General features: G+C 46.5%; 1 protein-coding gene across 5 annotated transcripts in view; it reads left to right on the plus strand.

The window, feature by feature from the left end:
- Positions 1–971: 971 nt before the first annotated feature.
- ZNF487 (zinc finger protein 487) overlaps positions 972–14,119 on the plus strand; it is a 43,237-nt gene continuing 30,089 nt past the window's right edge. For 2 of the 5 annotated variants that reach the window (XM_054437120.2, XM_063669811.1), the window contains exon 1: positions 972–1,364. In XM_054437120.2, coding sequence (XP_054293095.2) covers positions 1,044–1,364 — 321 coding nt within the window. In that variant the 5' untranslated portion in view covers positions 972–1,043. Of the gene's footprint in view, positions 1,472–9,610; positions 9,728–14,119 lie in introns of all 5 variants that reach the window. The other 3 variants (XM_063669813.1, XM_063669817.1, XM_063669812.1) reach the window with 2 other exon arrangements.

Below are 14,119 nucleotides of genomic sequence, written 5' to 3' on the forward strand. Positions count from 1 at the left end.
GTGATCCACCCGCCTTGGCCTCCCAATGTGTTAAGATTACAGGCGTAAGCCACCACGCCCGGGCTTTTTATTATTTTTCTTAATAATGCTGCACCTAACCACATTTAGGTGGCAGGCAAAAGAATATTGCTTAGCTGCTTTGCTATAGAAATGACAACTCTTGGGCAGGGGCGCGGTGGCTCACGCCTGTAATCCTACCACTTTGGGAGGCCGAGGCCAGTGGATCACCTGAGGTCAAGAGTTCGACACCAGCCTGGCCAAAATGGTGAAACCCCATCTCTACTAAAAACAAAAAAAATTAACCGGGCGTGGTGGCGGACGCCTGTAATCCCAGCTACTCGGGAGCCTGAGGCAGGAGAATCACTTGAACCCGGGAGGCGGAGGTTGCAGTGAGCCAAGATCGCGCCACTGCACTCCAGCCTGGGCAACAAGAGCGAAACTTCGTCTCAAAAAAAAAAAAAAGAAAAAAAGGACAACTTTTGATCCCTGAGGCTGCTAATTCCAACTGTGTGCATGTGCTTAACAAATACCTCCGCACCCAGGCCTGGGAAGTTGGCTGCTTTGTGTACAGCAAATACAGCAGGCCTGATGTAGCAGAACTCTGACGAAAACGAACTGGACGCGTATTTCTCCTGCAGCGAAGGTCATGCTGCTGACAACCTCTGCCTTGCACTTTGTCCCTGGGAAGGAGGCCTGTGGCCAGTCCTACCTCCTGGAAAGCCGGGGTGCGTCAGAGGACCTGATGCGGAGCGGGGACCCCATCCTCTCCGTGTCTCCCCAAGAGGCGGCGGCACAGGCTGCCTGCGCTCCTTAAGCTAGGTCAGTTCCCTGGCCCACAGTTCTCGTTCTCCCAACATCCTCAGCAGAAAACGACCTTCATTTTTTCCTCTTGCGCCGGTCTTGAAGCGGGGCGTCCTTTGGGCTCACGTGCGGCGCCCAGCGGCCTCAAGCGTCAGCTGCCTCCAGGGCCTCAGGAGCAGTGGCTGGGGCCTGCCCTCCAGCGCCCGGGGTCCTCGGCCCAGCCCTGCTCCGAGCGCTTCACAATGGCGTCGCGGCCCCGCCCCCGGTCGCCCAGCCGCGGTCCCAGCCTCCTTCGGTTTCATGGGGAAGCCGGACTGCGCCGTGTCTTCCTGAAGAAGGCTGGGGTAAGAGTCCGGCCAGCGGACAAGAGGGCAGCTGATAGCAGGGTGGGATGCCCGCGGCATAGGGCCGAGCCCCCGCTAGGCACCCGTGAGCAGCAGGGCTTCCGGAAGCGCAGGGAGCGCTGGACTGGCGGGCGCCGGGGATTCCCGCAGGCCCGCCTCTCGGAGGCCCCGCCCAGGGAGCGCTGCGGCAGTTTCCATGGTGAGATGGTCAACAAGCCTGTAAGTTCCTCAGCTACGACGACCAGGTACCTCGGGTTCCTCCGTCCTCCGAGAGACCGCCGAGGTGCGGGCTGTGAGAAAGGGAGCGTGGAGCCTCCGAGGCCGAGGTGAGGGGCGGCTGGCGGGCAGGGGCCGGGTCTGAGGTCGAGGGCCGCACACCCAGGATCGAGCGGGGACTGGGCCCGCTGGGGGTGGGGACCGTGGGGCTGGGATTTGGGATCAGGGCGAGTCGTGGCAGAGAGAACCCAGAGGATTCTTGACCCCAGTGCGGGAGCGGCCAGCCCACCCTGGAGAAGCGAGACGAGGGCAACCAGAAGGAACCGAGTCTGAGGAAGCGCTTCCTCTGGGCAGGGATATTGGGAGAGTCCTGGACGAGTGACTCTGGACCTAGGAGGCATGAGAGGTCTACACACACTTGCAAGGAAGGATACCTCATGATTGTTGAGTTGTGGTGAGAAAAGAGGCCCTTTTTAGTTTATTTTTTAAGGCAAGTACATTCACATACTTAAGAGTCAGAAACTTGCACAAGGCCTTATTACTCAAAACTCCCTTTTCCCAGTTCCTTCTGAGGAAATAGTTTCAAATCTTTGAACTTTTTTCTCCGGAAATTTTCTTTCTTTCTCTTACGTCGGCAGCTCTTCCCTGTGTTCTTCCTTCATTAGCTTTACTAAGTTTGTATTCTTTGGTTGGAAATATTTATTTATTTATTTATAAATAGAAACAGGGGTATCACTATGTTGCTCAGGCTGGTCTTGAACTCCTGGGCTCAAGTGATTCTCCTGCTTTAGCCTCCCAAAGCGCGGGGATTACGGGCTGAACCACCGCCTCCCACCGAAATATTTCTTCATTGATTTCCTTTGCCTCCTAGTGTTACTTTTCTGCTGTGTGTGTAATAGCCATTTGTTTTTTCTTTCTCCTTTCTAGTCATATCCTTAAATACATTTTGCACTAATTCTTTTTGAAACCTCATCATGGAGAGAACTTGAATTTAGCAGATGAGGGGTGAGTGCAGGCTTTTGTCTTAGGTTCCATATATATATATATATATATATATTTTGAGATGGAGTCTCCCTCTGTCGCCCAGGCTGGAGTGCAGTGGCGTGATTTTGGCTCACTGAAACCTCCACCTCCTGGGTTCAAGCAATTCTCCTGCCTCAGCCTCCCAAGTGACTAGGATTACAGGCACGTGCCACCACACCTGGCTAATTTTTGTATTTTTAGTAGAGACAGGGTTTTGCCTTGTTGGCCAGGCTGGTCTCGAATTACTGACCTCAGGTGATCCACCTGCCTCAGCCCCCCAAAGTGCTGGGATTACAGGCGTGAGCCACCACACCCAGCCCCCATATATTAAGAAATATACCCTTGTGTATTGTTGGTAAGAATGTAAAATGGTACAGCAGCTATGGAAAACAGTATGGCAGTTCCTCAAAAAATTAACAAATAGAATTGCCATATGATCCGGCAATACCACTTCTGGGTCTGAATCCAAGAGAAATGAAAGCGGGGACTCAGTTACTTGTACAGTCATGTTCATAGCAGCATTATTTGCAATAGTCAAAAGGGAGAGGTAACCCCAGTGTCCATTGATAGATGGATAAACAAAATGTGTCATATACAATAGAATATCATTCAGCCTTAGGAAGAAAATCTTGGCTGGATGCAGCGGCTTATGCTGGTAATCCCAGCACTTTGGGAGGCCAAGGTGGGAGGATTGCTTGAGTCCAGGAGTTCCAGACCAGCCTGGGCAACATAGCGAGATCCTGTTTCCACAAAAAATAAAATAAAATAAACAATACAAAAACTAGCTGGGCAGGCCAGGTGCGGTGTCTCACGCCTGTAATCCCAGCACTTTGGGAGGTCGAGGTGGGTGGATCAGAAGGTCAGGAGTTCGAGACCAGCCTGGCCAATATGGTGAAACCTTGTATCTACTAAAAGTACAAAAAAATTAGCCGGGCATGGTGGCACATGCCTGTAATCCCAGCTACTTGGGAGGCTGAGGCAGAAGAATTGCTTGAATCTGGGAGGCAGAGGTTGCAGTGAGCCGAGATCACGCCACTGCACTCCAGCCTGGGTGACAGAACGAGATTTCGTCTCAAAAAAAAAAAAAAAAAAAAAAATTAGCTGGGCATTGTGTTGTGGCATGTGCCTGTAGTCCTAGCTACTCTGGAAGCTGAAGTCGGAGGATTACATGTGCCTAGGAGGTTGAGGCTTCAGTGAGCCATGATTGCACTGCTGTACTCCAGCCTGAGTGACAGAGCAAGACTCCATCTCTTCAAGAAATAAAAATAAGATGGCCGGGTGCGGTGGCTAATGCCTGTAATCCCAGCACTTTGGGAGGCTGAGGAGGGCAGATCACCTAAGGTCAGGAGTTCAAGACCAGCCACCAATTACTGGCCAACATGGTGAAACCCTGCCTCTACTAAAAATACAAAAATTAGCTGGGCATGGTGGCAGTCGCCTGTAATCCCAGCTACTCAGGAAGCTGAGGCAGGGAGAATTGCTTGAACCTGGGAGGCAGAGGTTGCAGTGAGCCGAGATGGCACCACTACACTCTAGCCTGGGTGACAGAGTGAGACTCCATCTCAAAAATAAATAAATAAATAAATAAGTGAAAATAAAAAAGAAAATGTCATATACTGCAACATGGATGAATGTTGACGATATTATGTTAAGTGAAGTAAACCAGTAATGGACAAATATTGTATGATTCCACTTATATGAGAATCTAAAGTAGTCAAATTCATGTAAACAGAAAAGTAGAATGGCGGTTGCTAGAGGCTGTGGTAAGGAGGAATGGGAAGTTGTTTAATGGGTATAGAGTTTCAGATTTGCAAGATGAAAATGTTCTAGAGATGTTTCATAACAATGTGAATCTATTTAAGATTGAACTGTATACTTTAAAAAGATTAATTGGTAAGTTTTGTTTTATATATATATATATCTATATATATATATATATTTATTTTATTTTATTTTTTTTGAGACAAAGTTTCACTCACATTGTCCAGGCCGGAGTGCAGTGGAGAGATCTCAGCTAACTGCAGCCTCCGCCTGCCCGGCTCAAGCAATTCTCCTGCCTCAGCCTCCCGAGTAGCTGGGATTACAGGTGCCCGCCACCATGCCCGGCTAATTTTTTATATTTTTAGTAGAGATGGGCTTTTGGCATGTTGGCCAGGCTGATTTCGAACTCCTGGCCTCAGGTAATATGCCCGCCTTAGCATCCCAAAGTGCTGGGATTACAGGTGTGAACCATTGCGCCCTGCCTATATTTTTAATCAAAAGAGTTTAAGGAAGGGCACAGTGGCTCACACCTATAATCCCAGCACTTTGGGAGTCCGAAGTGGTAGGATCACCTGAGATCAGCAGTTTGAGACCAGCCTGTTCAACATGGTGGAACCCTATCTGTACCAAAAAATACAAAAATTAGCCCGGCATGGTAATGCTTGCCTGTAGTCCCAGCTACTTGGGAGGCTGATGTGGGAGAATCTCTTGAATCCGGGAGGCAGAGGCAGCAGTGAGCTGAGATTGCGCCACTGCACTCCAGCCTGGGCAACAGAGTGAGACTCTGTCTCAAAAAAAAAAGAAAAAAAGAAACAGACGACTACCCTCATATTTATGGTCCTTTGTGTAGTTCCTCCTCATGGCTCCCTCCTTTACCCTAGGGTGACCACTGTCTTCAACTTCATGCTTGTCACTTAACTTGCTTTTCTTTGTAATTTGACTAAAATTGTCTGTATCCCAAGAAAAGACATATTGAGTAGTTTTGCATGACCTTGGACTTTTTTTTTTTTTTTTTTTTGAGACAGAGTCACTCTGTTGCCTAGGCTGGAGTGCAGTTGTGTGATCATAGTTCACTGTAGCCTCGATCTTCTTGGCTCCAGAGATCCTCCCACCTTAGCCTCCCAAGTAGCTGGGACCACAGGTACATGCTACCACACCTGGTTAAATTTTTTTTTTTTTTTTTTTTTGGTGGAGACAGGGTCTCCCTGTGTTGCCCAGGCTGGTCTTGAACTCCTGGGCTTAAGCAATCCTTCCACCTCAGCCTCTCAAAGTGCAGGTATTACAGGCGTGAGCCAGGCTGCTCCCAAACTCCTAACCTCAAGTGATCCACTTGGCTTGGCCTCCCAAAGTGCTGGGATTATAGACATGAGCCACTGCACCAGACCGGTTTGCCTTTTTTTTTTTTTTTTTGAGATGGAGTCTCACTCCTTCGCCCAGGCTGGAGTGCAGTGGCACGATCTCGGCTCACTGCAACCTCCGCCTCCCGGGTTCAAGCAATTCTCCTGTGTCAGCCTCCCGACTAGCTGGGACTACAGGCACCTGCCACCATGCCCAGCTAATTTTTTGTATTTTTAGTAGAGACGGGGTTTCACCTTGTTGGTCAGGTTGGTCAGGAACTCCTGACCTCAGGTGATCCACCCACCTCGGCCTCCTAAAGTACTGGGATTACAGGCATGAGCCACCGTGCCCGGCCAATTTTTGTAGAGACAGGGTTTTGCCATGTTGCCCAGGCTAGTCAGGGTCTCACTCTGTCACCCAGGCGGGAGTTGCAGTGGTGCAATCTCGGCTCACTGCAACCTCTGCCTCCTGGGTTCAAGTGATTCTCCTGCCTCAGCCTCCTGAGTACCTTGGATTATAGGTGCATGCCACTGTGCTTGGCTAATTTTTGTATTTCTAGTTGAGATGGGGTTTCACCATGTTGGCCAGGCATGTCTTGAACTCCTGACCTCAAGTGATCCACCCGCGTTGGCCTCCCAAAGTTCTGGGATTACAGGCATGAGCCACCGTGCCCAGCCTTCTCCTGTCTTTACATATAAATTTTAGAATAAGGTTGTTTATAAAATATCTTGCTGTGGTTGGCCATGTAGGCTTATGCCTGTAATCTGAGTGCTTTGGGAGGTAGAGGCGGGAAAATCAAAGTCAGGAGTTCAAGACCAGTCTGGGCAATGTAGCTAACCCTGTCTGTACGAAAAAAAATTTTAAATTTAGCTGGATGTGATGGCACATGCCTGTACTGTAGTCCTAGCTACTTTGGACACTGCGGTGTAAGGATTGCTTGAGCTCAGAAGTTTGAGGTTATAGTGAGCTATGGTAACACCACTACACTGTACCCTAGCCTGGTCTACAGAGGGAGACCCTGTCTCTAAAAAAAAAAACAACAACAACAAAAAAAAACAAAGAAAAAAACTCTTGCTGTGAATTTGATAGGGAAAATGTTAAATTTATATATTGTTTTGGAATTTTGGAGAGCACTGACATCTTTATTATATTGAGTCTTTTAATCCATTAACATAGTATGTCTCTTCATTTGCTTAGATGTTCCTGAATTTATTTTATAAGCATTTTGTAGTATTCAGGGTACAAGTTGTGTTCAGCATACAAGTCTGATATGTGTTTGTTAGATTTATAGCTAAGTGTGCTTGCTTCGACAGCACATATACTAAAATTGGAATGATACAGAGATTAGCAATTTAAAGTATTTTTAAATTTATAGCTTAGTAATTTTTTCAATTATTATGAATGGTATTTTATTTTTAATTTAGGTGTCCATGTTTTATTGCTAATATATAGAAATATAGTTGATTTTTTAGTTGAGCTTATGTTCTATGGCCTTTCTAAACTTACTCGTTCTAGCTTTTTTTTTTTTTTTTTTTTAAGACAGAGTTTTGCTCTTGTCGCTCAGGCTGGAGTGCAATGGCATGATCTCTGCTCACTGCAACCTCTGCCTCCCGGATTCAAGCAATTCTCCTGCCTCAGACTCCCGAGTAGCTGGGATTACAGCCACCCGCCACCACGCCTGGCTAATTTTTATATTTTTAGGAGAGACGAGGTTTCACCTTGTTAGCCAGGCTGGTCTCGAACTCCTGACCTCAGGTGATCCACCCACCTTGGCCTTCCAAAGTGCTGGGATGAAAGGCCTGAGCTACCCTGCTGGGCCTAGTTTTTTTTTTTTTTTTTTTTTTTTGAGATGGAGTCTTGCTCTGTCGCCCAGGCTGGAGTGCAATGGAGCAGTCACGGCTCACTGCAACCTCCCCCTACCGGGTTCAAGAGATTCTCCTGCCTCAGCCTCCCAAGTAGCTGGGATTACAGGCACATGCCACCGCGCCCAGCTAATTTTTGTATTTTTAGTAGAGATGAGGTGTCACCATGTTGGCCAGGCTGGTCTCGAACTCCTGACCTCAGGTAATCCACCTGCCTCAGCCTCCCAAAGTGCTGGGATTACAGGAGTGAGCCACCATGCCCGGCCCGTTTTTTTTGTTTTAATTAATTTTTTTGTAGAGATGGAAGTCTCACTATGTCGCCTAGGCTGGTCTCAAACTCCTAGCCTCAAGCAATTCCCCCCAACTCAGCCTCCCAAAGTGTTGGGAGTACAGACATGAACCACTGCACCTGGTGGAGGAGTTGTCTTTTTGTATATTGCTTGAAATTTTTTTTTTTTTTTTTTTTGGAGACAGAGTCTCGCTCTGTCACCCGGGCTGGAGTGCAACGGCATGATCTTGGCTCACTGCAACCTCTGCCTCCCGGGTTCAAGCGATTCCTCTGCCTCAGCCTCCTGAGTAGCTGGGACTGCAGGTGTGCACCACCACACCCGGCTAATTTTTTGTATTTTTAGTAGAGACGTGGGTTTCACCATGTTAGCCAGGATGGTCTCCCATCTCCTGACCTCGTGATCCGCCTGTCTCGGCCTCCCAAAGTGTTGAGATTACAGGCGTGAGCCACCGTGCCCGGCTCCTAAAAGTTTTCTAACAAAGCTCCTTCTCTCCTTGTCCTTTGGCTAGAAAGCGACGGATTTTCTTAGGCTTTTAAAATCTGTACCCATTGATGTTTTCAGATTGCTGGCTTCTGTAACATCTAGTCTGGGATATATGAGGCAAAAAGAATACCCAGCGAACCCAGCACTGTGTCATTCTTTGAGTTCCAAGATCCCGTGCTGGTCTGCTATTTTCTACCTTTCAGTCCATATCATGTTTATTTATATATAATTTCAGAGTGTTGAGCTTCACTTAATGGGAGGAGTATGAAGCAGTACCCTGAACTGGAAGTGTTGCTTTCATTTTTGAAAGACATTTTTGTTGCCGGGCATGGTGGCTTTCCTTTGTTTAGGTTTCATTGAGCTTCTTGGAATTATAGGTTTACAGGTTGTTAGTTTTTTGTTTGTTTGTTTGTTTTTGAGATTAGGTTTCACTCTGTCACCCAGGCTGGAGTGGCATGATCTCAGCTCCCTGCAACCTCTGCCTCTGGGCTCAGGTCAGCCTCTCATCTCAGCATCCCAAGTGGCTGGGACCACAGGTGCACACCACCACTCCAGGCTAATTTTTTAATGTTTTTGGTAGAGATGGGGTTTCACCATGTTGCCCAACTTGTCTTGAACTCCTGAGCTCAAGTGATCCTCCTGCCTCGGCCTCCCAGGCAGTGCTGGGATTACAGGTGTGAGCCACTGCACCTGGCCTTAGATTTATGGGTTTTTATTGTAAGGGTAGAAAGATTTAGGCCATCATCTCTTTGAATATTTTTTATGCCAACAACCCCCCATCCTCCTTCCAGTTATGTATATCTTAGGCTGCTTTAAATCATCACACAGCTCAGTGATGTTCTTTTCATTGTTTTGGATTTTTTTTTCAGAAATGAACTTAGTTGCCTTCAGGTTCAGTAATCTTTTCTTCTGTAATGTCTAATCTGCTGTTCATTTCATTCAGTGTATTTTTCATCTCAAACATGGTTTTCATTTTCAGAATTTTTTTTTTTTTTCTTTAGAGACGAGATCTTGCTAGGTTGTGCAGGCTGGTCTTAAATTCCTGGGCTCAAACAATCTTCTCACCTCAGCCTTCCAAAGTGCTGGGATTATAGGTGTGAGTCACCACACCTCGCCCATTTTCAGAATTTTGACTGGATGTTTTTATATCTTTCCTATACTGTAATTCTCATTGTAGGTCATGTTTTCTTGCCTGTTTGCATGCCTGGTATCTTATTGGATGTTAGGCATTGTGAATTTTACTTTTTGGATGCAGGATATTTTTGTATTCCTGTGAATCTTCTTGAGCTTTATTCTGGGATATAGTTAAGTTACCTGAAAACAGTTTGTTCTCTTTGGTTTTTGTCTTTTTAGGATTATTAGGCAGGTCCAGGGCATTGTTCATTCTGGGGCAAATTATTCCCCACTGCTAAGGCTAGATCTTCCTGAGTACTTTACCCAGTGGGCCATGAATTATGACATTTTCTTTTCTTTTCTTTTTTTTTTGAGACAGAGTCTTGCTCTGTTGCCCAGGCTGGAGTGCAGTGGCACGATCTTAGCTCACTGCAACCTCCACCTCACGGGTTCAAGCGATTCTCCTGCCTCAGCCTCCTGAGAGCTGGGATTACAGGTATGTGCCACCATGCCCAGCTAATTTCTGTATTTTTAGTAGAGATGGGGTTTCACTATGTTGGCCAGGCTGGTCTTGAACTCCTGACCTCAAGTGATCTGCCCGCCTCGGCCTCCCAAAGTGCTGGGATTACAGGTGTGAGCCACCACGCACAGCCTGAATTATGACTTTTCTAATCTGCCTGGTGTGGGAACAGGCACTATTCCATGCCCTGTGTGAGCACTGGGCACTGTTCCCTCTGATCTTTTTAGATGGTTCTTTTGCCAGATGTGGGTAATGCCCTTATACTCATGTGCTGATCAATACACTGCTGAACTCTCAAGGGGGACGCTGCAGGTCTCTGGGGTTTTCTCTCCACCATGCAGCTCTTTCTTCTTTGGTGCTGTGTTCTGTGAATTCTAGCTGCCTGTGTCTCCCCAGACTATCAAATCTATCTTTTCAACTCAAGGAATCTGCCAGGCTCTGCCTTAGTTATTTTTCCTTGTAGCACATTCTACAAACTACTCAAGTCAGTTAGCTGGGGCACTTGTAGGACTCATCTCATTTGTTTCCTATCTCTTAGGGATTACTCTCTGTTTTCTGATGTTCAGGGTCTTAGAAACCATTTTTTTTTTTTTTTTTTTGAGACGGAGTCTCACTCTTTCGCCCAGGCTGGAGTGCAGTGGCGCGATCTCGGCTTACTGCAAGCTCCACCTCCCGGGTTCACGCCATTCTCCTGCCTCAGCCTCCGGAGTAGCTGGGACTGTAGGCGCCTGCCACCACGCCTGGCTAATTTTTTGTATTTTTACTAGAGACGGGGTTTCACCATGTTAGTCAGGATGGTCTCGATCTCCTGACCTCGTGATCCACCTGCCTCGGCCTCCCAAAGTGCTGGGATTACAGGCGTGAGCCACCATGCCTGGCCAATTGGAAACCATTTATTTTTATTTTTATTTATGAAGTATTTATTGATCATTCTTGGGTGTTTCTCGGAGAGGGGGATATGGCAGGGTCATAGGATAATAGTGGAGAGAAGGTCAGGAGATAAACACATGAACAAAGGTCTCTGGTTTTCCTAGGCAGAGGACCCTGCGGCCTTCTGCAGTTGGAAACCATTTTTGTCCTTATATTTTGTCAAAAAAAATTTTTTTTTCTAGTGTAACCTGGTCCCTGTTACTCAATTCGTCTTGCGCTGAAGTGGAGAATTGAAGATGGGGCATCAAGCATTCATTTAATCTATTATTGAATTCTAATAATAAAAGTACAGTTGACCCTTAAACAAAATGGGATTGACCTGTGTGGGTCCATGTATATGTGGATTTTTTTCTTTTTTAAAGAGATGGGGTTGGCTGGGTGCGGTGGCTCCCACTGTAATCCCAGCACATTGGGAGGCCGAGGCGAGTGGATCACTTGAGGCCAGGAGTTTGAGACTGACCTGGCCAACATGGCGAAACCCTGTCTCTACCAAAAATATAAAAAATTAGCTGGGCGTGGTGGTGCACACCTGTAGTCCCAGCTATCGGGGAGGCTGAGGCAGGAGAATCGCTTGAACCTTGGAGATGGAGGTTGCAGTGAGCCAAGATCTTGCCACTGTACTCCAGCCTAGGTGACAGAGGAAGACTCCGTTTCAAAAAAATAAATATATAAAAATAAAAAAAATGAGCTGGGCATTGTGGCGGATGCCCATAGTCCCAGCTACTGGAGAGGATGAAGCAGGAGGATCACTTGAGAGGAGATAGAGGCTGTGGTGAGCTATGATTGCATCACTGCACTCCAGGCTGGGTGACAGAGTAAGAACCTGTCTCCAAAAAAAAAAAAAAAAAAGCTGGGTGCAGTGGCTCAGGCCTGTAATCCCAGCACTTTGGGAGGGTGAGCCAGGTGGATTGCCTGAGCTCAGGAGTTTGAGACCAGCCTGGGAAACATGATGAAACCCTGTCTCTACTGAAATACAAAAAATTAGCAGGGCGTGGCGGCATGCGCCTGTAATCCCAGCTACTCTGGAGGCTGAGGCAGGAGAATCGCTTGAACCTGGGAGGTGAAGGTTGCAGTGAGCCAAGATTTTGCCACTGCACTCCAGCCTCGGCGACAGACCGAGACTCTGTCTCCAAAAAAAAAAATCAACTGTATATCTAATGGTACTGAAAAGAGAGAAACCACAAGACACTAGTATATATTGACATACACAAGTCACAGAGAATAGAAATGGACTGGATGTTGAAGCACAGTGATGCATATATTATTAGTCAAGTCAACTCACTATTTAAAGCTAATTTCATAGGAAAATTCTACTTAATTCAGTCTAACATTATGTAAGTAACCAAGGAAGAGTTAACAGCTGTGTTACAGAAGTGAACTATAAGCTTGTGAAATCAGTATTTAAAAAAAATTCCTTTTCAGTATTTTGTAATGCTTCAACATGCATTTTGAGCTTATTTCTGTTTATATTGTTGTGATGTTCCTCAGCAGTTAACATGTATTGAAGCATTTTTTTTTCTTTTTTTTTTTTTTTTAATGAGACTGAGTCTCACTCTATCGCCCAGTCTGGAGTACAGTGGCACTATTTCAGCTCACTATAACCTCCTCCTCCTGTGTTCAAGCGATTTTCCTGCCTCAGCCTCCCAAGTAGCTCAAATTACAGGCACCTGCCACCACGCCTGGCTAATTTTTGTATTATTAGTAGAGACGGGGTTTCCCCATGTTGGCCAGGCTGGTCTCGAACTCCTGACCTCAGGTGATCCACCTGCCTTGGCCCCCAAAGTGCTGTGATTACAGGTGTGAGCCACCATGCCAGGCCTGAATGTTTACTTTTAATTTTAATGTAAGTTTTAATTTAAATACTGATACTTGATTCAGTTATTGGAAAACTTTTTTTTTTTTTTTTTTTTTTTTTTAGAGGAGTTTTGCTCTTTTTGCCCGGGCTTGAGTGCAATGGCGTGATCTTGGCTGACTGCAACCTCCGCCTCTCGGGTTCAAGTGATTCTCCTGCATCAGCCTCTCGAGTAGCTGGGATTATTGGCATGTGCCACCACGCCTGGCTAGGCTAATTTTGTATTTTTAGTAGATACAGGGTTTCTCCATGTTGGTCAGTTTGGTCTCGAACTCCCAACCTCAGGTGATCCATCCGACTTGGCCTCCCAAAATGCTGGGATTACAGGCGTGAGCCACCAAGCCTGGCCTCTTTTTTGTTTTGTTCTTTTTTGAGACGAGTCTCACTCTGTTGCCCAGGCTGGAGTGCAATGGTGAGATCTCGGCTCACTGCAACCTCTGCCTCCTGGGTTCAAGTGATTCTCCTGCCTGAGCCTCCTGAGTATCTGGGATTACAGGAAATGTGCTACCACACCTGGCTAATTTTTTGTATTTTGAGTAGAGACGGGGTTTCACCATGTTGGCCAGGAGTTCAACTCCTGACCTCAGGTGATCTGCCCGCCTCGGCCTCCCAAAGTGCTGGGATTATAGGCGTGAGCCACCATGCCCAGCTGGAAAGCTTTTAAGTGCCCAGAATAATTTGGGTATGTGAATGCCTTTTTATCCATAGTAAATTTAATAAAATCTAATTATAGATCAAGTATTTCTGATGTAAATTTAGCATCTAAATTTAAGTGGCTGTTAAGTGTAAAATAACGGTAGATACCAACGATTTAGAAGAAAAAAAAGCCTTGACATCTCTATTTCCTCATCTCTAAAGGTGATAACACTTGCACTATGGTGATCCTACTAGTAATACATTTGGAGCCACATTGTAAACTTCAAAGTTTGCACCATTATTATTATTATTATTTTATTATTATTATTTTTTGAGATGGAGTTTCGCTCTTGTTGCCCAGGCTGGAGTGCAATAGCATGATCTTGGCTCACTGCAACCTCCATCTCCCAGGTTCAAGGATTCTCCTGCCCCAGCCTCCCTAATAGCTGGGATTACAGGCATGTGCCACTACACCCAGCTAATTTTGTATTTTTAGTAGAGACGGGGTTTCTCCATGTTGGTCAGACTGCTCTTGAACTCCCGACCTCAGGTGATATGCTTGCCTCAGCCTTCCAAAGTGCTGGGATTACAGGCGTGAGCCACCATGGACGGCCTATTATTATTATTATTAGAGATGGAGTTTTGCTCTTGTTGCCCAGGCTGGAGTGCAATGGTGCGATCTCAGCTCACTGCAACCTCCACCTCCTGGATTCAAGCGATTCTCCTGCCTCAGCCTCCTGAGTAGCTGGGATTACAGGTGTGCACCACCAGGCCTGGCTAATTTTGTATTTTTAGTAGAGACGGGGTTTCACCATGTTGGTCAGGCTGGTCTCGAAGTCCTGATCTCAGGTGATCCACCTGCCTTGGCCTCCCAAAGTGCTGGGATTACAGACGTGAGCCACTGTGCCTGGCCAAAGTTTGTACCATTATAATTATTATTATCATTTTTC

Source organism: Pongo pygmaeus, chromosome 8 (assembly GCF_028885625.2).
Source record: "Pongo pygmaeus isolate AG05252 chromosome 8, NHGRI_mPonPyg2-v2.0_pri, whole genome shotgun sequence".
Classification (NCBI taxonomy): domain Eukaryota; kingdom Metazoa; phylum Chordata; class Mammalia; order Primates; family Hominidae; genus Pongo; species Pongo pygmaeus.